This window comes from Alosa pseudoharengus, unplaced genomic scaffold (assembly GCF_046254945.1).
Source record: "Alosa pseudoharengus isolate Yale_2024_CS ecotype anadromous, Long Island Sound unplaced genomic scaffold, YU_APseudo_1.1 YU_APseudo_1.1_scf_6, whole genome shotgun sequence".
Lineage (NCBI taxonomy): Eukaryota > Metazoa > Chordata > Actinopteri > Clupeiformes > Clupeidae > Alosa > Alosa pseudoharengus.
This window is the reverse complement of record NW_027468848.1, coordinates 40,147,602-40,175,323: the sequence shown is the minus strand read 5'-3', so window position 1 is coordinate 40,175,323 and position 27,722 is coordinate 40,147,602. Positions and strand designations below refer to the sequence as shown.

The 27,722-nt window shown below is 39.8% G+C and overlaps 1 protein-coding gene across 3 annotated transcripts; it reads left to right on the top strand.

The window, feature by feature from the left end:
* On the top strand, positions 1 to 27,345 carry arid5a (AT-rich interactive domain 5A). 3 transcript variants are annotated; one of them, XM_076271065.1, is made up of 7 exons: positions 3 to 129; positions 1,981 to 2,069; positions 18,058 to 18,223; positions 18,295 to 18,377; positions 22,265 to 22,362; positions 23,900 to 24,065; positions 25,751 to 27,345. In XM_076271065.1, the coding sequence occupies exons 1-7, from the start codon at positions 126 to 128 to the stop codon at positions 27,011 to 27,013; spliced, it is 1,869 nt and encodes a 622-aa protein (XP_076127180.1). In that variant the 5' UTR covers positions 3 to 125; the 3' UTR covers positions 27,014 to 27,345. The 3 variants fall into 3 exon arrangements, with proteins under 3 accessions (XP_076127182.1, XP_076127180.1, XP_076127181.1); XM_076271066.1 differs by having other exon boundaries at positions 8 to 129; positions 18,325 to 18,377; XM_076271067.1 differs by lacking the exon at positions 1,981 to 2,069 and having other exon boundaries at positions 1 to 129.
* Positions 27,346 to 27,722: the final 377 nt, after the last annotated feature.

The following is a 27,722-nucleotide window of genomic DNA, read 5'->3' as shown; positions in this document are numbered from 1 at the left end:
TCGAAAGTTCAGAAACCATTATGCGTGAGGATCTTGTGCATAACCTACTTGACGCAGACGCAGCAAAGCCACAGCGGCGATAGCCTGCATAGTGTGGCTCCATCAAGCTAAATTATCCTTTGGCAATGGGTGAGTTTGATTCAGACAAACGCAAATATTAGCTTACTTACCCAGTGATTGTTTACCATGATTTAACTTGGGTCGAATTCCATGTAGGCCTAGAAAAAAAATCTATATATCTCAACATCGTATCTAGGATCAATAGTGGTAGGATAAGCCTACACATAACACTGTAACACCGAATGATGCAGTGTTCCCTATCTAAGCAGTAGTGTAACAGGCCTTCAGCCGACAGAGTAACGTCGGCTTCCATGTGTCAGTCAGCGACTTGCCGTTTTAGCTGTTTAGCCTACCTGCCATTTTCTAACCTTTAAATGTTTTAAGCCACCTTATGTAGGCTAGGCCTACTACTTTCTATACCATAGGCTAGTCTACATTGCAAGCCACTGAAACCTATAATTTGGGTAGACCACATTTTTGCAATTTATTCCATAAAATAGTGTTCGTTTATAGAGAGATGAATTCCTCTTACTGTCTCAAAACAGGAAATAAGTTGAGCTCTAAGGTCTTTCAGTAGCCTACCGCAAACGAACAATATCACATTTTGTCATTGTGAAAATTGCCATTGGTAGGCCTACATATTTGGGGAAGTAATACATTTTGAGGGAACCAGGATGTCAAGTGACTAGTGATATTTTAAGCTGATGTGGTTGTCAAAGTGAGACATTGTGCTTGAAAACAAATGAGGTGATAGACATGTGTAAACAGGATACATAACTCAGCCCTTACTTTTCATTATTGCCATCACCATCGTTACAGTGACTTGAAAGTTAGGACAAGTGTGAGATGTAGGTGTGCCCATATGAAGCTCATTTTTTTTAAATTTGATTCTTGCTCAGTGCTCCATGTTGAAAATCAGTTGCATGATTAGGCTAATTATTATTACTGTGAATCTGCTCGCTTTCCATCATCATTCTCCTCCAGCTTGTAAGAGCCTAACATACTGCATCACATTGCATTGAATTCTTCTCGTGTTAACAGTGTAGTTCATAACACATAGCTGTGGTTATATTCTCTGTCAGGAAGTGGTGTTGTAAGCATGTGGTTTCATATTAGACTTGCCTTCTCCCCGAGACTTGTCTGTTTCTAATGTGTTCATTAATTCTCTTTATTCTGAAAAGAACTCCAGATCAGAGTCAATACAAAATCTGTTTTAAACTCTGTTGTTTTTTATGTTCCAGCTGACTGGTCTCTCGTAATTAACCTACTCTGATTATCCAGGCATTAAACTTCATTTAGTTTTTCTACCTTGTAAAGAGATTATGAGCTTCCTGGTGCTTAATATCTAAAATTATTACTGTCATTACTGAGCATTACTAACATCCCTTCTTGGTCTAAAAGAAGTTGTTCAAAGTACATGGTAAACTGACATAAATCAAACACATGGGGCCACGTGGCTGAATCAGTTTTGAACGGACGCTTTGCTTCATGAGAACATAAGACTTGGTGCATTTACCGATAGTTGCTTGTGAGATCTTGCAAACAATAGTGGTCCTACAACAAATGTAACTCTACTATCCCTTGTAGTTATGTTTGTAATAATAGTGAATAAATTTGCAAGTAATACGGTTTTGACCAAGTAGAATGCACCAAATCATGGATTTGTTTTCAACGTGATTTTATCTAAATGTATATTAAATGTTATTTAAATGTAATTTTATTTTTTTGTTATGATATGCCTACATAAGAACATATACAACTTTAACATAATTTACTGGTGTTGATATGATATGAAGTATTTGGCATATTTTATTTCAATGATACTGATTTCATTATGATGTGTCTAACATGCTAGTTGCCATAAATTCAAGAAATAGAACCAATTAAGTGATATTGAATGTTGCATGTGCCTCAATGCAGTGTCAGATCCTGGAGACCACTGCACAGAGAACTCAAACTCAGTGGAAGTCTCTCAAGAAGTTGGAGCTATGGAGCCTTCTCCAAACAAGGTAGAAAGGTTCCACGGCAATATAAAATAAACATATTGCTTAATAATGTTGTCTGTTTAGGTCAAGGTTGTCACTGCCTCTAAGAACTATTGTTTGAAACAGCTAAACACACTTTGATCAGCATTAGGGATGTGTCATATCGTATGATCAGCATTAGGGATATGTCATATCGTATGATCAACATTAGAGATGTGCCATTTTGTGTCGGCAATGATATACCGTTAAAATTCCTACCCATGAAAATAATTTCTCATGATTGATTGATGACCTGTTTACATACAGTATGTGCCAGAATGTGGGCATAAAATAAAAACAAGCCATGCAGAAGGCAGAGTTCAATGTGTAGGCGTTAACATTTAATTGTTGCAGCGGATCCTTAAAAGAAATGTCCTGCCCCTATAGAAGACGAACTTTACTGTTTTATTGGTCATATAATGCCTGAAATGTTCCTAGGGTACATTAAGTAAGGGATAACGGCCGCTTAGGTGTCTCGATAAATGGAATTAATGGATGAGGTGAAGGTGAAGAACTCCACAACATGAAACTGAGTGGAGTTTTCCAACACCATTAATTCTGTATCGGGACACTATGAAGGCCGTTATTTCACTTATCCCCCACCTGCCACTCATGTATGTAGGCTATAGTCATGCATTTATAGCACTCAAAGGAAACATGCAGTTCAGTTTAAAAATAAGCCGACTTTAATTTATTGTATTACTTTCTTTGGTTGCTGACAGTGATAACAGTAAGTAGACTACAGTATGTGTTCCGGTAAAGTGAAATCAGTGAGCCTTCCTGTATCCTCGTCATATTGCCTGTCACGGCCAATCAGCACAGTATAAGTCTTTACAGTGCCTTTACAGTGCCTGCTGGTCGGGGTTCGAACCGGCAACCCTCCAGTTACAAGTCCGAAGCGCTAACCAGTAGGCCACGGCTGCCCCCATATGGGTGGTAGCCCCTCTGGCATGATTGACATTGCGTTAAGCCAATGGTTTAGTCAGAGCCTTCTAATAATATTGGTGGAAATCTAGGCCTGGGAGTACATACAAAAAAACTGTGTGTATCCTCCATTTTGAGTGGCTTGGCTGTGGTGTGTTGTTAGGTTCTTAAAATGGCTGCTAGTACATCAGCATTATCTTTTAGTACAGGATCTTGAATTTCCCCTGGGGATCAATAAAGTATCTATCTATCTATCTATCTATCTATCTATGATAATGTTACTTTTTCTGATAAGCTGAAGACACCACTGGTGTAATGAATACATGTAAATTAAACATGTGTCATTTAAATGTGCTGGTGAAACAGTTATTCAGTTGTTATTTACTCCCTATTCACTCATCAACGCCACCAGCTTTGTGGCACGGTGTGTTAAGGCCGGCTGATGATAGCCTGCGGTTTGCCGCAATTGACAGTCACCTGTCCAAGAGTTCAAATCTGAGTTGAGATTTTGACTACAATATTCTCACCATTGTTCACTTATAAGTCTATCTATTGTGCAGAGCATATTATCCCCCACTCCATTAAATAAAATCAAAGGCTATATTCTCAACTGACTGACCAAAAGTGCGCACCTTGTATTATTATCTGCAGGTGTGTGACTACACTTTGACTTGCATGGACGTGGCTGCAAATTGACTTTTAAAGCAACACCAAAGAACTTTCCCTCTGTCGCACGAACGCTATTTGTTTATCCAGTACGGCTTTGCCAATAACAATGTCCACAGACAAGGTAGAATATTTTGCATGACAAGTACGATGTATTGCGACATTAGATGCCAGTCAAATTTGTAGTTTCTTATGTCTCATTCCATCGAACTACAGATCCGCTACCCGATCTGCCAAACTTACATAGTGCGGTTATAGCCGATAGAGGGCCGCGAAGCGAATGCAGAGTTGCCGTTCACCCTGTTACGAGTTGATGAACCACTAAAACGATTTTGGAAACATTATTTTAAGGTATAAAAAACTCTTTGGTGTTGCTTTAAATTATGTATTTTCTGCATTTACTGCATTTTAAAATATGGATGTATGGTGGTTAGAAGTGCAAATATCAACCAGATCAGTTTTCAAGTTTATATGAAGATGCATTTGATACGATGCGGAAGATGCATTGTAGTTAGCAACTATGCTTTTGGGAAACGCACCCATGGTTGAACTATGCAAGTACGACACAGACGTTTCCCAGAAAGATAGTTTGAACTATGGTGGTGCAACTTACATAGTCTGATGCATCGTTAAGTGACACAAGTGTTTCCCAAAATCATAGTTCTAACGAATGTTCGTGAACACAGTTATACAGTAACATTACATTACATTCTGCGGACATTCTGCGGACGCTTTTAAACCCAAAGCAACTTCTAACATGGGAAACAATCAAGGTAGAGTGCAATAAGGACAAGTTAGTGCAGCTCCATATGGTCAAGTGTCAGTTTTAGTCAGGTGGTAAGTGCTAGAATTAGCAAGTCTAGTTGTAGGTAGTGCTACAAGAGGAGATACTCTCTGAAGAGCTGGGTCTTCAGAAGTTTTTTGAAGGTAGAGAAGGATGGTCCTGCTCTAGTAGGAACGGGAAACAACAGATGAGAAAAGTTTGGATTGCCCTGAGTGTATGGGTGGCAAAGCCAGACGTTGTTCATCTGAGGAGTGCAACGGCCGGGTGGTAACATATGCCTGTATGAGGACATTTAAGTAAGTGGGTGCAGAACCGGAGACTACTTTGTAGGCAAGCGTTAGTAATTTGAATTTGATGCAGGTGGCTATAGGTAGCCAATGTAGTTGGCTATAGGTAGCCAATGAGTTGGTTGAAGACATTGTGCGCCGCCACATTCTGGATCATCTGAAGGGTTTCACTGTGCAGGCTGGGAGACCTGTCAGGAGGGCGTTACAGTAATCAAGTCGCGAGATGACTGTACCAGGAGTTGGGTAATGAGTCAGGTAAGGCCTGATTTTTCATATGTTGTAAAGTGTGCACGACCGGCCAATCAAGGCAACCTGATCGGAGCAGGTTAGTTGGTTATCGAGCATGACTACATTTCTTGCAGCCCTGGTAGGTGCAACAGACAGTTGATTTGATGTGTATAGTCGGTTTAGCTGGGAGGACCAGCAGTTCAGTTGAGAGGTTTATTTGGAGGTGGTGTGCCTTCATCCATGTAAATATGTGTGAGGCAATCTGAGATCAGTGGAAATGGCAGCTAGAGCTGTCGCATAGCCGTGGTATGAGAAGCCATGCGAACGGATAATCGGACCAAGAGAGGTGGTGTAGATAGTGTTATGAAAAGGCAGATGCACAACATCTAAACTAAAGGTACGTTGTCTAGGGTGGCGGTCCCCAACCACCGGGCCGTGGCCCGGTACCGGTCCGCGGGACATTCCTAACCGGGCCGTAGCCTATGACATGAGTTAAAAAAAAACAAAATGCATGCAAACTAAACTCAATTTAATTCGCAATAATGTCACGTTTTTACATGGCATAGGCCTATATGCAGTTGTTTGATTGCACGCATGTTTGCATTTTGCAAGGTCTATTTTCTTACATCTGTCTGTCCCGCCTTCAACACTTTACATACAGTATTGCCTTCATCGCTGCGCAGCCTCAAGTCAGCTCACTTCACTTGATCAGTTATTGGCGAACGGTAGGGTCACACGAAGTTAGCTAAACTGCTAGAATGAGCAACAAAAAACAAGCATCTTTAGCAGGTCACTGGCCAGAGTATTTGAGTTGCGAGAGCCGCTGCATTGATTTCTTACAGAAAAAAGGAAAAAGGAGAGAGAGAACGCGAGAGGGGATATCTGTTAGAGAACTGAGACGTGTGTGGAAAAAGTAGATGTGCTGTTGAGACTGGAGCGAGTCATATTCAAAATAATGCAAAAATATGGATCAAAACCAAAGCAGAATATCCCGAGATAGCCGTAAGCGCTGAAAACGTTGCTACCATTTCCCACCACGTATCTATGCGAGGCCGGGTTTTCGGCAATGACTGCAACTAAGACCAAATTGCGCAATCGACTGGACATTTCAAACACACTGAGGGTGTCACTGTCTTCCATCACCCCCAGATGGAACCTTGTTGTTGCAGTGAAACAAGCACAGGGCTCCCACTGATTATATTCGTAATGCACGTTTAGTTGCCATGTTTTGTTCCCATATTTTGTTAAGCATGTTCACACTTGATAGATGTAGCTTCAAGTTGTTCAATATTCACTTCTTCAAGTTCACGTTTTTTTTAAGAGTTCGTTACCTTCACTGTTCATACATAACTGGAGCTAGTTCTTTTCAAGTAATGCATGCACAACACATATGGAATATGGAACATGGAACCCCCGAACCCCGAACCACCACCCCCCCCATAATGTTTAGCTGGCCTCTGTCTGCAATGTAACCTGAAAGCAAAGATCTAACTAACCTACACACTGGCCCTACATGATGTAAAGAAGTGGAAGTAGAACCTACCGTGTGTGAGTGCAATGTGTGTGTGTCAGCTTTGGCAGAGCTCCAGTGAGAGGTCACTTACCTGTGGCTCTCACTGTCTCAGTATAGCTCTCCCGACACAACTCCTTGACAGCCCAAGCGTCGGTTTTCTTTGATATGTTCAGTTTTTTTAGTGGTGGTTTAAAATCCAAATTAAGAAAATGAGACAGGTCCAAGTTTACTGGATTCGCAACAGGCAAACGCACATGAGGGGAACACAGGCCGCCAGTCTTCCTCATAGAAAACTAAGAATCGGAAGGAGTCCAAAGACTCTTGACAGGTGTCCAATTAACCCAATTAGCCACAGGTAGTGACATCACTGAAGCCCTGCCTGTCAGTCAGTGTTGCCCTACCATGTGACCCTAACCTATCCTAAAAATAGCAAACAGAGGGGACCCCAGCACCAAGCCCTGGAGGACCCCTGTAGTGAGATAGTGAAGGAGCTATGCCACGTTAAACAAGCGCCCTGTGAAGTGGGATTCAAACCAGGAGAGAGCAGAGTTCGAGATGCCCATGTTTGAGAGTATAGAGAGAAGAATGCGATGGTTAACCGTGTCAAAGGCAGTTGATAAGTCAAGCAGAATGAGTACTGATGACGGTTGAGTGAGCACTTCTGAAACCAGATTGGTTTGGATCAAGAAGATTATTCTGTGAGAGAAATTCAGAGATACAGTATGTTTGAAGACTGCCCGTTTGATAGCTTTGAATAGAAAGGATAGAAGTGAGACAGGACGATAGTTCTCAACTTGAACAGGTTTAAGAGAAGGTTTCTTAAGTAATGGTGTTAACCGAGCCACTTTGAATGCTGTTGTGAATGTGCCAGAGGTTAGCGAAGCATCACATGTCGGCGCTAATGGACTGAAGTAAGTTTGTAGGTATAGGGTCCAACGAGCATGTAGTAGGATGGCTACATGTCAGGAGTCTAGATACTCCACTCTCGGAGAGAGGTGCAAATGCACAAATGCAAAGTGGCAGCTACCGTTAAAGGTTGTGGAAGTGCAATATCTGATTCGGTCATGCCCTGTGGAGACAAAGAGAGACATGTAGATTTGGCTACTGATTGGCACCACTGGTAAAAAATGAAGCAAAGGTATCAGCAGTAAGGCTGGTAGAAGGAAGAGGAGGCTGAGGGTTGAGGAGTGTGAACACTGTTCATTTTGGCATTGTGAAAAGCCATCTTTGTAGCAGTGATGCTGGCTGAAAAGGAGGAGAGGAGTGTCTGGTCATTTTTGAGGTCATCGGTTAGTTTACATTTGTGCCATTTTCTCTGAGCAGCTCTGAGGTAGGTGTGCAGCAATCGGAGGGTATCATTTAGCCATGTGTGAGATTGCTTGGATTTAGCTGGCTTCGTAGTTAGAGGGCACAGTTCATCCAGACATGAGATCAGTTTTGTTTAGAGCGAGTCTGTGGCATCATTAAGCCCCACAGAGGAGAATGTGCTGAGTGGAGGTAGACCAGAGGCAACAACAGAGGAGAAGCAGGTTGAAGACAGGTTGCGGATGTTGCGGCGGAACGTGACCATCGGTAAAGGAGCCAGTGGTTGCTCTGACAGGCTGACATTAAACCGGTTGAAGAAGTGATCTGGAGAGGTGTCACCATGAGGGTGTCTGTGGTATGCAGTTCTGAGTGAGGATCAAGTGAAGCTCTTTGCCAGATTTGTGAGTAGGAGGGCTGCAGACCAATTCAAGGTCAAAGGAGTGTATCAGGGACATAAAGTATGCTGAAATTAAATGTGTACACCACAAAAAAGGTGTCTAAAACACACCTAAATATTTGAAATGTGTTTCATCTATGTTGAAGCAATAGTAAACACCTTAATATTATTAAATCAATTGGTTGGAAATATTTGTCTCATTTTAGAAACAATAAGAGAATGTAAATTATGGGGACATGGAATGCCACCGCAAGACTGGAATCACCCAAGTCTGTTATTTAAAGGTGTGCCAGTCCACGTGTTTATTATATGTCATTAACTCCTTTACATTAACATTACCTTAACATTTGCTGGGTACTTAGTAAGTACTTAGTCAGTACAAAGTAATCAGTATGACTGTTTCGGTAAACAGTCGTAACTTAGATGTTGGTTAATTGAACAATGCATCCTACCATGTTAGTAAAAAGCTAACCTCCGTAGTTGTACAGGAAATGCTCCCCAGGTAATGTTTCACAATTCTTGTGAGATGTATCTGAGGCGACAAAACCTGAAGTTGCAAGGCTTGTTTTCCGATGCAAGTTGCTAATCAGCTATACTCTATGGTTTTGGTAGGTGCCTGTATTACAAGTTTGTTTACCATCAAATTGGCTTCAATGCTGTTATATTAAAGAAGCCCTATGCAGGTCTGGTTATTCCTTCGCTGTTTCTGGGTTTTAGCCTGATTTGGGCTCGCATTATTCACGACATAGCTCCCCCTGCAGCTTTGGTAGCAAGTGACTGCTACGCTAAACCCCCAATAGCTAGCGAGCTAGCATCAATAAACCAAGCTAAACACATAGGCTCACAATAAAACGGTCGAGCAAACACATTGTTCAAGAGACTATCAAATCAACAAAAACGAAGTTCACCCAAAGGTAGGCTACTTACAATTTCAACAGCAACAAAGCCAAGTCGGAGTCCGTTTTGTAGTCTTCTTAGAAACTAAAATCTGACTACATTTTCGAGTATTTCCGCCGAGTTACATCCGGATGTGTTCCGACCGTGACCAGAAAGTTGCATATTCGGTTTTCCGCGGAGAAGCACTAGGGGGAGACGAAGCACCCACCAAACGACCCAAAAAGTGTTGTAGAACCATCAGAACAACTCTCAACCTGCATAATTAAGGTCATTTTTGCTAAAATTGTTGCATAGGGCCTCTTTAAAGGAACCATATGTAAGATTGTGGCCAAAACTGGTACTGCAATCACTTTCAAAATACTGAAGAGCGGTGTATCCCCTCCCCCTGACTCGAGGTAGCACACGCGGATGGCGAAACACTACTGACTTCGTGATTAGTAGATAGGTGGAGGGTGGCGCATCAGGCCAAAACACAACATGACATGACAAAACACAACATCAACAACAGGGCTGCAACTTCACTTTTTAAATGACAATATCCTGGCTGGACTACTGTTGTCAGTGATATAAGTATGTGAAATTAACATGATTTCTTAATGTCTAGTGACATATCAGGGCCATTTTATGATTAATTGAAATATTTTTCTTACATACGGTTCCTTTAAGGTAAAAAACTTGCATAGTGCTGCTTTAACTCTAAAATAGGTACAGCCAAACCAATCACATTGATCAGGGATTCCTAACATTACTTCCTACTTCGCCTAAACTTTACAAACTGACAATAAGCCACATCGGCAGTGAAGAAACATTGTACGTATGCCTACTTTTCCCATATATAAATGTACACATTCTTCTGAATTGTTGATGTTTGCAGGCGTTGCTACTAAGGGTGTCACGATTTCAATTTTATTTCGAAATCGATCGAAATTACATCTCAATCTCGAACTTCGAACTTAAAAGTAGAATCGACGATGCAGCCACACCCCCAATGTCACGTCCAGCATGTATGCCAAGACGCACAAACACACATGCACGTGCTGAACTGCAGCGTCAACACTCCTCTAATTTTAGGCTGCAGCCAGTTAAAATATAGGCCTACACATCAACCTCCCGAAATCAAAGCCCCTCTTGCTACTTTGAAATCACCGGTGTGGAAGTATTCGTTCATTCACGTCAATTAAAACTACTCAACTTAGCAAGTGAAAAGATGGTCTAATTACAGTCCAAAGTTACTTTAAGGCTTAAAATGCACATTTATAAGTACATATTCCATGAACACTAACCTTGGGTCTCTTCGGAGTGTGCTAAAACAATCAAATTAACATTCTGTGTTGTTTCATTTTCCTATGTTCACGTCTCTGTTTTAGCCTAAAGTTAGTTCTGTTTACATTACAACCTCGCGGTTGGAACGGTTTCAAAGCGGTTTCAAAATAAAAGCCCCCCGAAAAAGAAAAGGAAAAGGCCAAAAAGAGTAAATAACATATAAGGAATGCATTAATAGTAATATTTAAAAAAGATCGAAAATCGAATCGAATCGTGACTTTAAAATCGAAAATTACATCGAATCGAGGATTTGGAGAATCGTGACACCCCTAGTTGCTACTACTGTTTATCACAGCCACTATTGATTTCGAAACTATAGCGTCATCCCCTCTCGTTACTGATTGGCCCATCCTGCCTGGTGTCTAAGGGGAATGTTAGTGCATTATCGTATGTCAGACAGTATCTCACTGAAAGTAAAAGCTAGGTGGGTGTGGCCAGGCACAAAGAGCATTGAATAACATTTCATTGAATTGAATAAGTCGCCTGTATGGCGGCAGCCATGTTTTGGCCTCCATCTTTAGAATACATTAGCCAAGGAGGGACATACCTGAAATTCTAGCCCTGCCTTTCGCGTTTGTCGGTCAGTTACCGAACGACAGAGTTGTGCTCGCGGCTGCCGAGAAACCCCTAACATTGAATCACCTGATCTCTTCGTACGGAGATAGAAGACCACGTTACCTTGAACTACATATCTTGTGCAGTATTGTCGAATAATGTTAGCACTGATAAGTTGCTTGCTGAATATAAGCCAAAACAAAAAATCCATAACGACATTATTCGACTTGCATGAAGTATATGAGCTATAGTTTTACAGACTAAAATATAGCTGCAAGCAGCAATAAGGGGGCGACAAGATAGAACTCAGCAGACACCCGCGATCAACACTTTCAACAAGTGTCACATCAAAACATAGCTGATTTTGTAGGGCTGAAACAGGGCTGAGTATTGCCACTGCCTCCGCCAGTCAGCACCCCCCACCTAATCAAGAAATCACCCCTGCCCGTCCCACCCCGTCCTGCCCCGCCCCGCCTTTGACACACACAATGATTAGAATGAACTTGATGGAACATGTTGTCATCAGTTTCACATCAAAAAATAAAAGATCAATAAAACACAACAGATCAAAATGCAATATTGCTAATTGCAGCACCTCCTACAGGTCAAAGGTCACCAACGTTTTTGAGCGTCCTCCTAATGGGGTCATGAATCCATGTAGTAAGTTTAGTTATGATACATGGCAGGGTTGCTGAGATATGAGCTCACTTCCTGTTTGGCGGCTTCGCCACCAATTTCGATTGGCTGTTACGGGCGAATGCTTTTGTCAATTGTTCCAGAAAGCAATATATTGATAGGTTATGGTCTGAAGATGGTCTCTGCCCATTTTGGTGAGGATCCGCTGAAATTTGCAACCTGCGAAAACTTGTACGTGTTTTTGATTAAATCCAATATGGCGGCCGCATCAATTACGATGACATCACAAGTTGGCTTGGGTCGGCCTAAGACCCTCCAACAGTATTACCAGACACCACTAGTGCATTTAAATTCTAAGCACAACAGCAGCTACAGGCCAAAAGGCATGTTTCTTAATTACAGCGCCCCCTAAAGATCAAAGGTCACTAGATTTCTTGAGCGTCTTCCTGATTGGGTCCTGAGTCCATGCACCAAGTTTCGCTTTGATACATACAAGGGTTGCTGAGATATGAGCTAACTTCCTGTTTGGCGGCTTCGCCGCAAGTTTCGATTGGCTGTTAGAGCCACATGCTACTGTCAATTGTTCCAAAAAGCACTGCAATGATAAGGCATGGTCTGAAGATGGTCTCTGCCAATTTTGGTGAGGATCCGCTGAAATTTGTGACCTGCGAAAATTTGTACGTGTTTTTGATTAAACCCAATATGGCGACCGAATCAATTACGATGACATCACAAGTTGGCTTGGGTTAGCCTTTGGACCTCCAACAGTATTACCAGACACCACTAGTGCATTTTAATTCTAAGCACAACTGCAGCTACAGGCCAAAAGGCATGTTTCTTAATCACAGCGCCCCCTAGAGGTCAAAGGTCACCAGATTTCTTGAGCGTCCCCCTGATTGGGTCCTGAGTCCATGTACATTTCATTCATTCATTCAACCTTTATTTATTCTCGGAGGGTCATTGAGGGAAGCCCTCATGAAGCCGAGATTACATAAACACTACAGATAACAAAAAGACAAAAGATGCCGAACGGAGCGGCGTAGTCGCCAGCGTTCCCGCGACATCAAGACAAGCAAACACATTTACAAAATAACAATTGACGCACAAGACAAAAGATGCCTGATGGAGCGGCGTAATCGCCAGCGTACCCGAGACACCTAACGGTAGACATACAAGACAGACAACAAACAAAAATGAACAAGTAATAAAATATATAAATAAGAAATTAAAATAAAGAAAAGTCTGTGTTAACTTAGTCCAACTCTAGCTGTGTAATCGCTGGGGTAGAACTTCGGTAGATGAGATGGCTTGTAGTTGACACGACAGAAACTTAGTTTGGTTATGATAGATCAATGGGTTGCTGAGATATGAGCTCACTTCCTGTTTGGCGGCTTCGCCACAAATTTCGATTGGCTGTTACGCGCGAACGGTTTTAGTTCCGGAGACAAAAAGCAATGCATTAATGAGGCATGGTGTGTAGATGATATCTGCATATCTGATATCTGTGTAGATGAAGTTTGGTGTCGATCAGACAAAATTTGTGACCTCTGATACATTTTAAGTGATTTTGATGAAATCCAAAATGGCGGAAAATCCATCATGGCGGAAAATGACGTCATGAACTCGGCATGGTCCAAGGATTCCAGCAATACCTCATTTTTGAAAATCTGACTGACGGGTCAAAAGTTACGTGCGTGAACGCATGTCCAACTTTGGCCTGTTGGTGGCGCTAGAGTGCTTGAGGTGCCATCATGAAACTTGGTGATATTAATCATGGGACAGTCCCTAATCAGTGTGCCAAATTTCACAACTTTTTACCAGACGGTTCTATGGGCTGCCATAGACTTCAATGGCAGAGGAAAGATGTTGAATAATAATAAGAAATCATAGAAACACAATGGGTGCCTTCGCAGCTTCGCTGCTTGGCCCCCAATAAATATAGCTGCAAGCAGCAATGTGGGGGCCAAGCAGTTGAGCAGGAGTTTTCATGGCAACCCAATGCCATAACCTTTCCCTTTGCCATACAGTTTCAATGGTAATTGTTTGTTTTTTTATTATTATTTGTTTCTTTTAATTTAAAGTTTTTAGGTTTAACTTATTATTTCCCCCTTTCCATGCTTCGCTGCTTGGCCCCCAATAAGAAAACTAACAAACACAATGGGTGCCTTCGCAGCTTCGCTGCTTGGCCCCCAATTAATAATAATAATAATAATATAATAATAACAATTTTTCTAAATAAAGGCCTATTTTATTAGGCCTATTTTACTTCAATATATATATATATTAGGGCTGTCAAAATAACTGATTAATTTCAATTAATTAATTTGAGAAAAAATAACTGATTAAAAAAATTAGTGCAGATCGATTCCGTATGACCTTTGACCCCGAGCCGTTCTAGTCAGTAAAAATTTGACTGTAAAATGAAGGAGAGAGAAGAAAACATGCTGCCTGGATCATTGATTGGAACATTTACTTTTAAAAAACGACCTGATGGTTTTGATAAAAAATAGAGTGTTGAAAATAAAGTCCTCTGCAATGTCTGCAGCAAGGAATTTGCATATCACCGGAGTTCATCAACTCTATAGTCGCACATCAATGCAAAGAAATAAGTGTTGACATTGAGGGGAGTGTTCATTTATTTTCATTATGTCCCCTAGGTTATATCTGTGGCCTGAAATGCCTTGTATGTGGAAAAACAAATTCTTCCCAAAGCACTTTTGAATTTATTTCCTCAGCATATTAGGTCATATCATAGATTATTATGGCAATTATTTGAACAGTGAAAATAATAATAAAAGAGTTTTTGAACTTTAATGTCACTAATGCTGATTATTCAATGATTCATTTGAATTTAAATATTTAAAATACTTTCACAGCATAAATTATATATGCGATTAATTTAGATTAATTAATCACAGAGTATGTAATTAATTAGATTACTTTTTTTAATCGATTGACAGCCCTAATATATATATATATATATATATATATATATATATATATAATATTTTGTATGTACTATTACTAATATCCATAGAACCTAGAAAGTGAATTGTTTTAGCTGGGAGTAATTGTGTATGCCATCTACCCAATTCTCATCAAGCATTTCAAAACATAAAGGGGTTTCTCTAGAACAACCATTTTCATAAGCACAGATGTTCGAAACTGACACAGTCCAACACATTTCTGGTAATGGCTGAAAAGTTTGTGCAATGTCACTGAAATGCTTTGAATTTCCAAGACATGCTGAGGGTTGAAAGCCTGGTGGTTTTGTGGTGAGGACTTGCATTGTGATAGCATCTGCCCTAGCACACCACTAACAATCATAATGAGAATCCTATTGACACATTGACATCAACAGTTCCTACACACTTTGAATGTGATGGAAATTTAGAATGGCCTTTTAACTGACACTCCTGTCTGCAAACAGCATAAGTAATATTGGGCCTGTGGTTCAAAACTAGAGGTGGGAGTTTTGTATTTGGACTGCTACTTCCTGTTTGAAACCTGCAAGGTACATTTTGCACTTTTCCTCTACCCTGTTGTGGTCTAGAAATTACTCAAATAAATATCACCTATCAACTGTAATGAGAAATTATTTTATCACAATAACAGGATTTGAAATTCCAGAAAACAATGTAATATAATAAAACAATATAATAAAAGTGTCTTTTCTACAGTTTTTGCTCAATATATTGCCTATGCCAGTAAGTTGTAGGGAGACGCAGAGTAGGTGAAGATTGTTTTAACTGTATTTCATATTCACACATTAGTCAACAATGAATTGAATACAGACTTGGGGGATTGGCTCTTCCTGTGACCAAGTAAGTACAGATAAATTCTGGTGTTCAGTTGTCTAACTTTCTTGAGAAAAACAGTCAACTTTGTGACTCAGTCAGGGCTATCCCAAGCAAAGGCATCTTCATGTTTACTCACTTCCACTGCACTATTTCTCAGAAATGAGTGACCACACACAGGAACACAGTTCAGTGTGAAACTGAATGTGTGTGTGTGGGTGTCTGTGTTTGTGCGCACATAACTTGATTCACTTTGCATTAAAATTAATCAGTCAAAGTAGTAGTAGGCTTCAACAGCAGGTAACAGTTCAACAGCAGAATGAAATTATTAAAATATTATTAAAATATCATGATGAGTATTGCTTGCATGCTGCACTGTTGATGAGTTTTTAAATTGACTTCACAGGGACATAGCCAGGGAGGGTGGTGGAGGGTAGTTGACCTTCTCCACCACCTAAAAGTACACATTTCTGCCTCAGCTCTTCTATTCACAAAAGCCATAAAATAGGCAATTAAAGAATGCCTTAACATACACAGTTTGTGTCACTTCCTACCTCATCATTATACACTTTGACAAAGGCTACAACTTAAACATATAGTCAGTCCTAGCATTTATATAGCTGAGATGCTGCTCACTTTGGGGTTTAAAATATCCAATTGCTCTCTATACTGTAGACTTCTTCTTTATTGTTACTTAAACAGGTTAACTAGATACAATTCCTCAGGACACCATGGACAAATGAGGCTTCAACTAGTTAAAGGAGGCAGGTAGCTACAGCACTACACTCTAGGGGCATGCACATGGGGGCTCATGAACATGCCCCCAGAGTGTAGCACCGTAGCTGCCTGGAAGCTCTAACTGGACAATCTAGCAACTTGAGCTAGGAAATTGTTTTTTTTTTGTACCGACAGTACTCGTCGACCTTTAGAAATGGAGATCTATGTGAAAAATCGCCGGATTTCTCCTTAAAATAGTGAGCATTCTGGCTTTAACTACCTAACTAGTAAACACTTTATGGAAGGCTCTAGAAGTCCATTGTCCCACTGGAACTACACCCAGCAATTCAGCAACTTTTTGGCATATTTAACTAGTGGCTTACATGTTACCTAGTCAAGGCGAGATTGTGTGTGGCTTACATGTTAACTAGTCAAGGTTACATGTTAACTAGTCAAGGCGAGATTGCTCATTAGTTAACTGTCTACTAGTTAACTAACGAGTTTCAGAAAGAGTCACTTGTTAACTAGTGTGGGCCAAAATGTGGGAGTGGAAGTGGGAGAGATGGAGGTTTGGGAAATGACCGCTAGTCGGAACCTGGGTCCCCATGGGTACTTGGACCCAAACATAGTTTGATGGAAATGGGTTAAAGCACTGATGCCTGATATCAAGATATCATAAGAAATGCTCACTCGGTTTGCCATAGTAGGTGGCCAGATACCTTGGCTTCATTAATGGATGAGCTGTTTATTTTCTTTCATATTAGGTGCAAAAAGCATAGGCTATGTACATAACATGATACATGATAGGCTTACATCATTCTGGTGCTGGCCTAACTTTAAAACTCTCTAGTACTCTAATTCTAAAACATACAAGCTTGGGTATGGTTCCATAAAACTGTCTGATAACGGTTGTGCACACACACTACAAAAAGGTCCACATATAGGATAAAAGATCCGCCCCATTCACCAAGCTGACTGTTCCTCTTCACCCAATTGTTGTGAGTTTACAGAAAAGGTATGCTATAATGGACAAATGCAGTTCATCCTTCAATCATTATCCACATATCTTTCATAAGCATTTGTTGAGATAGTTTTGCTAATTTTTACACAAATTATACATTGAACTGATTACAGTTTTGTGATCTTTTCAGTCTTAGCTAACCTATTCATTTCCCAACCTCAACCCAGACCTCCAACTTTTCTCCAACTCAGAAACGCTATGCTAACATTATGCATCTTTTCAGTATTTGTGTCTGATGCCTGCTTAAAGCCCATAAAGTAGAAATGTGCCACCACCATGACACTCATTCATTCACACAGAGCACCTTAGAGCACCTTACCATACCTTACTATGCACAGAGAATCACAGGCTCAGTCCCTGCCTCAGTCATTGCAAGCGCCTCTGATTGATTAATCACCACTATGTGGATACTGTTTTTAGAATTGATTTAGATTAAGTGTTAGTTAGCATAATTTGTATTTTTTTAATTTGTATTTTAGTATATTTTTATATATTGTATTTAAGTGTTAGTTAGTATAATTTGTATTTTAGTATATTTAGCATATTCTTTATCTTCTACTGTCCTTATTGCTTAGTTGTGTTTTTATATTATATACTTGAATTACTCTTTCTGCTGTTAAAGAATGTGTTTGTGTTGTCTGTATGCTGCTGAGACCTTGAATTTCCCCTGGGGATCAATAAAGTATCTATCTATCTATCTATCTATCTATCTATGTAAATGTCAGTGTTCTGAAGTTGAATACATAAGATTAAAAAATAAATTTCTCTCAGTCTTCACAAACATAATAAAAATGAAATTGCCAGGTTATGAAAGAAGAATCTTTCTGTATATAATAATCCTGCTGACAGACACACAGACAAACACTAAACTATGATACAAACAATATTAGCTGTACTTCTGTAACCATGTCACTTTTTTTAAGGACACCGGAGGGCCTGAGACACTTGACCTTAGCCATACAACAGAGATGACCTCGAGCCCTGATCTGTTAGAGGCAGAGGAGAGGGCCTTTGTTGATAATCTTTATCGTTTCATGAAGGATCGAGGTACACCAATTGAAAGAATACCACATCTTGGATTTAAACAAAGTGAGTAACGTGCCATCTCAAAAAAGTATTTTTGTGATGAAGCTTATGGTTTCAATTCCTTTTGATCTTAGTGGTTCTCACTTTTTGCTTTCTGTCTACAGTTAATCTGTGGAAAATCTACAAAGCAGTCGAGGCCCTTGGGGGATATGACTCTGTAAGTATCAGTTTTATACTTAGTAGGACAGTGACTACTTAATTGCACATAACATTTGTACAAGGCATTTTGTCAATAATGTATGAGGTATCTATTTGCTAGTTCCATCTACAACTTACAATATTCTACAATAAACAGTTTTCTTTGCTTCTGGAAAAAGTACAGAGGTCAAGTATATTTACAGACACAGACTCTTTGCGTCGCTAGCACTTCCTTACGTGGAAAAAATGGCTTTGGTTTGTGAAGTGCACACACAGCAACAAGGTGACCGTTTTTGACCACAATGAGAGCAGGATGTCCATTTCTTAATGTATGTGTATAACATGGTAGGCTTCAAAGGCTCTAAACTCTTTCAAACCCTTTGTTCATCTAAGCAAAGTTTCTCCTCTGAAGCTATGATGTAACTGGAAAAAGTAATAAAATACTTGCTCTTGCTCTTTTTTTACAAATAAAAATGGCCTAGTGTTATGAGTTTAGAATATAACAATACATTACAGTGCATTTGATTAGCCAATGAGTTGTGGAGATGGGTAGGTGGGAGTCTCCTTTCTCCTATGAAATTTTAGAAGAAATATTTGTAATTAAATTGATAGTAGGGTAGTTTCATGATCAGGGCGCTTCACATTAGTGGTGTAGTCTAGTTAGCTGTAGTGGATATACTGTGATGTAGTAGTTAGCTGTAGTGGGTATACTGTGATCAACCCCAAATATTAATATCTGTCCTTGTCTATTTTAAGTGGGTACACTGAGCTGGTGATGCTTTTTAAGTGGGTATATTGCGTAGTCCTGCGTATCACGTAGACTACACCACTGCTTCACATTTTCCGCATACTTCTGTGTACCTCAAAATATGTGATTATGTTGGATAACTGGATAACTGTTGCTATTAATAATTAAACTTAAAAGCACCTTGATAATTTGAAAAATAAGTGCAAAAATGCCATTTGTTAGCATAAAACATATCTCAATCATTTTCAGTCTTCTTTTACATTTTATTTTAAAACTACACTACTTCAACCCATTACAATATTTTACTGTGGGTAGAAAACTGGACCACACTAGGATGTGCCTGGCTGCATTAGCTGCTGGCTGTAGCAACTCGAGCTAGGTAAAACCGGTTGTTTTCAAGGTTTTTTTCTTACCGATAGTACTCGGTGACCTTGAGAAACGGAGATCTAAGTGAAAACTCGCCAGATTTCTCCTTTAACCAGTCTTATTAAATGATGTTGAACCTAAGGATCAATAAGAAACACTACAACTATTGTATGAAAATATTTAACCTTATACTGATGGCAGTCTTTCAGATGTCCACTTCAACATACATTTAAGTGGTAGTATACATATCTATTGAAATATATTTTATCAATCCACAAAATTAGATAAAAAAAAACATAAATATGATATTTCAAGAAAGTTTCATTTATAGGCCTCATAAAACTCTTTGCCTGACATTGCTCTAAAGCTCTTACTCTGATTGCGAAACTACCCAATAAATTAAATAATGAGGGTCACATATGGGCCTCCATCTGAAAATGTCCCAACAATAATGACATATTTCTAATACTTTAAATAGAGTGTGCACAGAGACATGCTGATTGTTATTGTATGGTAGGATCCACTATGGTAATTAATAGGTCATCTCTGATTCAGCTGAACATTTTCAGGTAGTTTTATGTCAATTTATGCATGCTCATTTGAGAGAACAACATACTCATTTCAGTTGGATTCACTTTCAAGGAGATGCTAATGCAAAATGTGTACTCTAAATATTTAAGTTATCTTTGTATGTTTGTATTTGTATTGGATAATGGGTAAATTGATCTATTCTCCCTCTATTGTTTTCATTTGAGTAGGATCGTTTAGTGCTTGACCACACAAGAAGACAAACTTTGGTCCATATTTCAAACATTCAACATTGGTAGCTGCACTACTGGTACTAGTGTAAAATCATATTTGGTTCATATGCAAATCAGCTATTGGCATACAAACAAGTATTTGTGGCAGATATATTTATTTTAAAAAACACCCATAACAAACTCTTAAACTGGTTTCGCTCATCAGATGATACTTTGCACTTTATTGAGGCCATCAGTCCTAATCGGTGTTTGGTGTTTTAAGCCCCCAACGTCGTCTTCCAGGCAACGCTGCATGTTAGGCAAGGGTTAAGGTTAGGGTTAGGTGCCTTGAAGTCGACGGTCGCATCGCTGCCTTGAAGTCAACGGTGGGGGCTTAAAACAGCATTGAGTGTCCTAATCCTGGTTTATTTGAGCTGCACACATGTGTGTGTTTATTTTTCTGCATGTTTTGTCAATACATTTCAGCCAACTCATCATCTTATATATTTGCTCTTTAAACTAACACCTGAAAGTTTCATATTGCTGCATTTGTAACTCATTGCTTTGCAATGTAGCACCACCTCTACGAAGAAGGCATTTATTTATCTTATAGATATAATTATTAAAGCAACACAATGTAGTTGTTTTGCCATACAACAATAGCATCAAACTAATTTTTATGATTCACATATTCATAATTGGCGAAATTGTGTCACCGTCAATAACAATGCACACCTTGAATGGCTGTTTTACGATATAGCTTTGTTTTTCCATCCAGGAGTTCCTGATGAATTTGGTACCCCCTAAATGAGTACCTAGTGCACTGAAAACAGGAATTTCTACATTGTGTTACTTTAAAGGAGAATTCCGGTGTGATATTGACCTAAAGTGTATTGAAACATGATACCGAGTGTGAACGTATGTCTCATAGCCCATCTCGGCTTGTCCCCTGCACTCCAAAATCTGGCGCTAGTTAGCCGATGCTACCAACAGCTTTTTCAATTGTGGTTTCTTCTGCATCGGGCTAGCCATGCAAATAAATAACTGTTTTACACCATTTACGAGGCTCAATGTATCTCCACACTTAATTGGTAGACTTCCGAGGGCCATGACATTTAAAACGAGACATTGAAAACTTTGAAAAAGCACTGGTAGTTTACTTACAAGACGATTTATACAGACAGTATCTTCACGAAGTTTAGCGTTTGCAGCCATCTTGAATTTAGTCACGATAAGTCGAGCTACGAGTAAGAATGAACAGGTATGATAAGGGATCAGATTCCAAAAATAATTTAGTGGAAATGCATGGATTCCAGTTGCTGCTACTGGAAGAAACTGGAATCCATGCATTTCCACTGAATTATTTTAGGAATCTGATCCCTTATCATACCTGTTAATTCTTACTCGTCGCTCGACTTATCGTGACTAAATTCAAGATGGCTGCAAACGCTAAACTTCGTGAAGATACTGTCTGTATAAATCGTCTTGTAAGTAAACTACCAGTGCTTTTTCAAAGTTCTCAATGTCTCGTTTTAAATGTCAGGGCCCTCGGAAGTCTACCAATAAAGTGTGGAGATACATTGAGCCTCGTAAATGGTGTAAAACAGTGATTTATTTGCATGGCTAGCCCGATGCCGAAGCACCACAATTGAAAAAGATGTTGGTAGCATCGGCTAACTAGCGCCAGATTTTGGAGTGCAGGGGACAAGCCGAGATGGGCTATGAGACATACGTTCACACTCGGTATCATGTTTCAACACACTTTAGGTCAATATCACACCGGAATTCTCCTTTAAATGTAGAACAGAATGCCTCCTGACATCCATAGTGTACTTTGTGATATTGTTATATCCCACCATATCTCTATGTACAATAGACATAAAAACAGACTCAATAATATGTCCTCTCACGCATGGAAAAACAAGACCTAATGTCATAGTGCCAAACCTTCCCATGTACTATAGAGACTATTTCTGTGAATGTTTATGAGGCAGACAGAGTAAGAGGTGCAAGATGTGCCTTTGTAACCACTTCTGTGGATTGTCCAAACAGGTGACAGCACGGCGGTTGTGGAAGAATGTATATGATGAACTAGGAGGAAGTCCAGGGAGTACGAGTGCAGCTACTTGTACCCGTAAACACTATGAGAGGTAAGCTAAAATAATTAAGAGTGTGTCCATGAGAGGACCAGGCAGGGCTAATACAAGTCATCTCACCAATTTTGATGAAACAGTTCACCTAAAAACTCCAAAAGCTGTAACACTGGGGGAGTTAAAACCCACTCCTTGTTTTAGGCCAAACAACCTCAATAAAAGTCCCAAATTGCATAAAATGTTGACGACCCTCCTGCTGATTGCTCCATGCAATCAAAGGTCCATTTTGATGGTATCTAAAGTATTCTGCTGCTCTCTGAGTGGGTCACATTGCTTCTAATGCTGCTGTGCGGGTCGGAACACTAAGTGTTAGCATTCCATTTGAATATCTGTTTCCTTTACAAATAGATAGAATAGATACAAATACAGAAATGTAGAGCTCTCTCTACAGACTGATGTCCCGTGCATTCCCTCTACATCACACACACATACACACACACACACAAAGGTATACCAAATTCATGTTAAATTAATCTAAATTTGCATTATATAGGCCTGTACAGTTATGCATCCATCTCCACATCCATTCTTCTCGGTAGAATATCTAACAAACTCTTGCCTCAACATTAGAAAAACCATATATCAAAATCAACAGTAGACCTTATGCTACCGAATACGGGGATATAAATTCCTCTGTACAATAAGCTGTTCCTGATTAATCCGGTATTGAAATTACAGCACATTTCTACATGGTCTTTGGGCTGCAATGTAGGCTACCGGAAATAATGAACTTGCTCTCTTTATCAAAGAATCAAAAGTTGGCATGTACAGTGATGACACTTTTTGGCCGTCAAAATTAACATGGTTCAGCTGGACTTGCAACGTCACTGTGGCTATCTTGAGGTCAGAAATGTTTCTCTTTTGGACGTGTTATTCACCTCTGTCGTAAATTCTATGGGTGTGATCTCCAAAATGAGCATATATAGGGGTGTGATTATAAATTATGCTTGTTTTCAGCCGCCACATTTACCAACACACTTTCATTCTTATGCTAAAATTGGAGTGATAATAGCGTTTCACACGTGAGCCCTGCATTAAGATGATTCCTGCACTCAGATCTGCACTGGTTTCTATGCTTGGTTGATAAATGAGGGCCAATGGGTGCATTCACAGCTGCTTGGTCCCCAGTAAAAAGTTCATGAAAATAACTTAAGGTAGAAAGACAATAAATGCATTTACCACATTCTGCTTGCCCCCCCCCCCCCCCCCCTAAAATTGGTTTATTACTTTTTTGTTTGACCAATACTCTATTAGAACTGACAGACCAGTAATCAGGAAGTTCAAATGCATTGTAAATGTGTTGTTGTAAATGTTTAATTTGTGTGAAATCACAATGCAAAAAAAACTTTGTTTCAAACATTGTTATTGTGATGTGTTTTTATTCAATTAATGTAAACATGGTTAACTGGCATCAAGGACTAATGACTGTAATTCCTCCATAATATTGCTGCAATCAGTATTTCAAATTTGATGAAATTGTCATCTAACTTTTACTTTGCACTGCTACTGGTGGTGTTTATTGGACTATCCATAGGCTTGTTCTACCTTTTGAAAGACAGCTGAGAGGAGAGGAGTATAAGCCCCTTCCTCCGTCTAAACCTCGAAAACTGTATAAGAAGAGTCCGGACCTTAAGAGTGTCAAACCTGAGGCCAAGAGGAGGAGGAAACTGACTGAGACGGAAGAAAAGACACATTCTAAGGTGCCTAACAGATACTCTCCTTGAATTAACTTGTTGCAGACAAATCAGACATCACATGTCTGTCCAGAACAAAGTCAAAGTTAACTTTATTGTCAATTTTGCTATATGTACAAGACATATAGAGGTTGAAATTGTGTCTCTCAACTAAAGCTACTAAGAGATAAATATTGCAAAGGTACAAAAAACTACTAAGTATTTGCAAATATGGATAATACTATATGTGTTAATACTTGCATATTTCAACCTTTATATCAAAGAAAAACAATTTGCTTCTCATTATTTTTTTCATGTTTTTGCATTAATGTCACCAAGAAGCATGGCAGTAGAAATATCATATTGGTATAAAAAATAATATATAAGAATACCATATTTGTATAGAAATGTCATATTTGTATAGAAAACAAAACATGTTACAACAACGTTACAAACAAAAAAGTTTGCTTTGGTGCACTGATGACAGTCAGGATCATCTCGAGCCAGCTAGTATTGTTCAGTTCATGTCTATAACATGATTTACTTGCTACCTGGATAATTTCAGCGAATATTATTATGGTAAAATGAATGATAAGATCATTAAGCTTTACTGTGTTCGGTGGGTTGTTAACTAACATAACGACATTGCCTGTTAGACAGCTAATTACAGCTACAGCAGTTGAACAATCACTATAGAATTTTTGTGCCAGAAAATCCCTTTCAATGCAGTAAATCTCTTAATTTTTTTCCTTAACTAAGGAAATAATTTAAGGTATTCTGTGCAACACCCTTAAGTAAACCCCTTACCTTACAAATTAAGCCCTAAGGGTCATACTTAAGAGAACAAACTTAAGGTTGCCCTGCCGGGCCCTGCAAATGAGCTGTTGTTGGCCATGCCCCACTCCGGAACTGATTCCATGTTTACGTCAACGGGCAGTATGGTCCTAAGAGAAGCCAGGGAATATGAGTCGTGTTGATGACATGGTGTTGGAGGATTCTCCACTAGAAAGCCTCCGACTGCCAGTGATAAAATGCAATTTGTTATGCAGGAATAATAAAGAATGTGTGACAAACGTCAATGTCGGTTCTGTTTGAATGTCCGTAGTAAAGTAGAGACTAGTCAAGTTATTGGAGTTTAGCCAAAATAACTTTCTACCCATGCACTGATTACGCTCCGTTTCTACCCTCTCTGGTCCTGCACTGTGCGACAGGGGGAGTGACCAGCACTTATAGCGGCAAAACCAATGTGTGCATCTTTTACCGATTTTTAAATGATATATTTTACTGATATTTAATATCTTTTGCATTTCTTTATCCAAACAACGTCAAACTTGGCACTGCACTCAAGTTTGAAATCAATCGGATGAACAGTTTGACAGATATGCAAAATAACACACAGACGAACAGACACAGACATTCCTGTATAGATTGATGAATAGATTGATGTTCATCTTGTATTATTATGAAAAAAAAAATCAGAACTGCATACTGACTGTTGGATAAACTAACTGAGAAGTGCAAGTACATCAAAAAATTCCTGAAACTACATGTGCTGAACCCTGTGCTGATCTCCAAAATCTCTAAGCCTAATCTGAATTAAGTGGCATTTTTTGATTCCACATTTATTGCCACTATAGCCTTTCTGTTTTTTTAAATTATGTTCATGTTAAATTAAAACAGATGTTAACCTATAGCTTTATTTTTTTCCTCAGGAAACAGCTCATCGTAGCCATCTCTGTAAGCCAGGAACATGCCCTCACAATAGTCACTGGGCAGTTTATCAGGACCAACCCCACCTAGATTGCCCAGAATCCCAAAACAAGTTTGGGGACCATCAGACAACTGCTCTTGTGGTCCATGAGTCTCCCCTGGACATCTCTGCCCCTGTGCCATTAGGTTCCACTGGGGTAATGTCTCCTTTGGAGAAAAAGAAGCTTCTGGCCCAAGCAAGCCTGTGTTTCCTGCAGAGTCCAAAAGCAGAAGACAGCTCAAGAAGGCCAACAGTTATCCAGTGCTCTCCGACCCCTGGTTGTTCACTGCAAGGCAGAACCCATAACTCTTCAGATGGTTCCCCACTACCTCTCTCCTCACCCTCTGTCACATGCTCTCGCAGCCCTTCACCTAACTCTGTTTCATCTGAGGAATGCTTAACAACGACTGAACCCATCGGCTTATCTACAGACACAAAGAAAAGCACACTGTCAAACCTTGCTGTTGCCCTCTCTACTCCTCCTTATTCAGCACCCAGCTTTCCTGCATTATGCAAACCTCGAAGCTGTTACCCCACACATCTGGGCAACCTTCACTTGCACCATTACCAAGATATTCTTCAGGCAAGCCCAAAACAATCGAACACCACCACTGCAAGTAAAAGCTACAGAGCCTCGTACACCTGGAGCCCTGAAAGCCACGGGGGGAGTTCTCAGCCCCCTATTCTAAAACACCCCATACTAACCCAGTCCTGGGTGTCCTCAGCTTCTAGTTTCACAAAAGTGATGCCGAAATCCAAGGATGTTTTCTCTCCAGTGGCCCTCCACCCTTTTCACAAAGTCTTGCCTCTAACTCATGAGCCAACCAATAAAATATATATGAGAAATGGTCAGGAATTCAGTCAGTCCCCCAAGAAACTACGAGGGCTACCTCCTTTGCATTTCATAGACAAAAAAGATAAAGCTATGCATGTCTTGCCAACACCGCTGCCCAGTGTGCAGTATATAAAACATTCTGCAGTAGTTCCTCAAGTACCTTACCAGGGGTCTGAGAACCATCTGAAGTGTCTACAAGGTCAAAATCCAGTTCATTGTCCAACCCATCTGCCAATGCCTCAACTGAACCCACACCAACCACATCTAATGCCAGGTGTCACCAGCTTTTCTGCCCCATATGACTTTTCTCTTCAATCATACTCCTACACCCTACCATTCTGGCCATCCCCTACTGGTCTGTATCCATATCCATCCAATACAAGACTCTGATAATAAATTGTCCTACAAAAGGCATATCAGAGCGGATGTTGGAAGTGACTGCCATACATGTTTCTGTGATTGTTCAGAAGGTTTTCTAAAATTTCACACAGACTTTTGTTATTTTAGGTTTGATCATTAATCCATCCTGACAATCAGAGACTAACTGTCTATTATTATATTGTATGACGTAGGTTATGTTGGTCTTTTCACTTGCATTGTTCAGAATATTGTACATGTCTACACGGAATGAGCAGATCCGATACTCACGATCGGTATCGGTCTGATATTGGCCAACATTACTGCATCATATACCGGAAAATAAAAAAGGTTTTCATAAAAAATGATCTGATCCCCTCAGATAAAACCTAAGTGATCATAACTATAGTTAGGACACGCCATAAAGAGAGATGCAAGGAGCAGCATATTTCATGTGAACAGTAGAATGTGAGAGACCTGTAGGCAGCACAATCACAGACAACGGCAACAATCCTAATTTACCAATTTTGGGAATGCTGGATTGAACCAATTTCATCCATAGTACATCCATAGCCATGGGGCATCCTAAAGTAAGGAACGTTTATTTAGGATTTTGGTGACTTAAGACATTTCTGTAATTCACCTTTCCTATCTAAAGTTAGGAGAACATTGACTTAGGAGCAGCTGTTAAAACATAGCTTCTAAACATAGCTAACATGGTTACCAAACAGATAAGAGTTTG

Excerpts from the sequence above, each read along its gene's own strand:
- arid5a (XM_076271065.1), top strand. Across the intron at positions 2,070-18,057 it reads TGGAGCCTTCTCCAAACAAG|GACACCGGAGGGCCTGAGAC; the intron begins GTAGAAAGGTTC and ends ACTTTTTTTAAG. Across the intron at positions 18,224-18,294 it reads ACATCTTGGATTTAAACAAA|TGGTTCTCACTTTTTGCTTT; the intron begins GTGAGTAACGTG and ends TTTTGATCTTAG.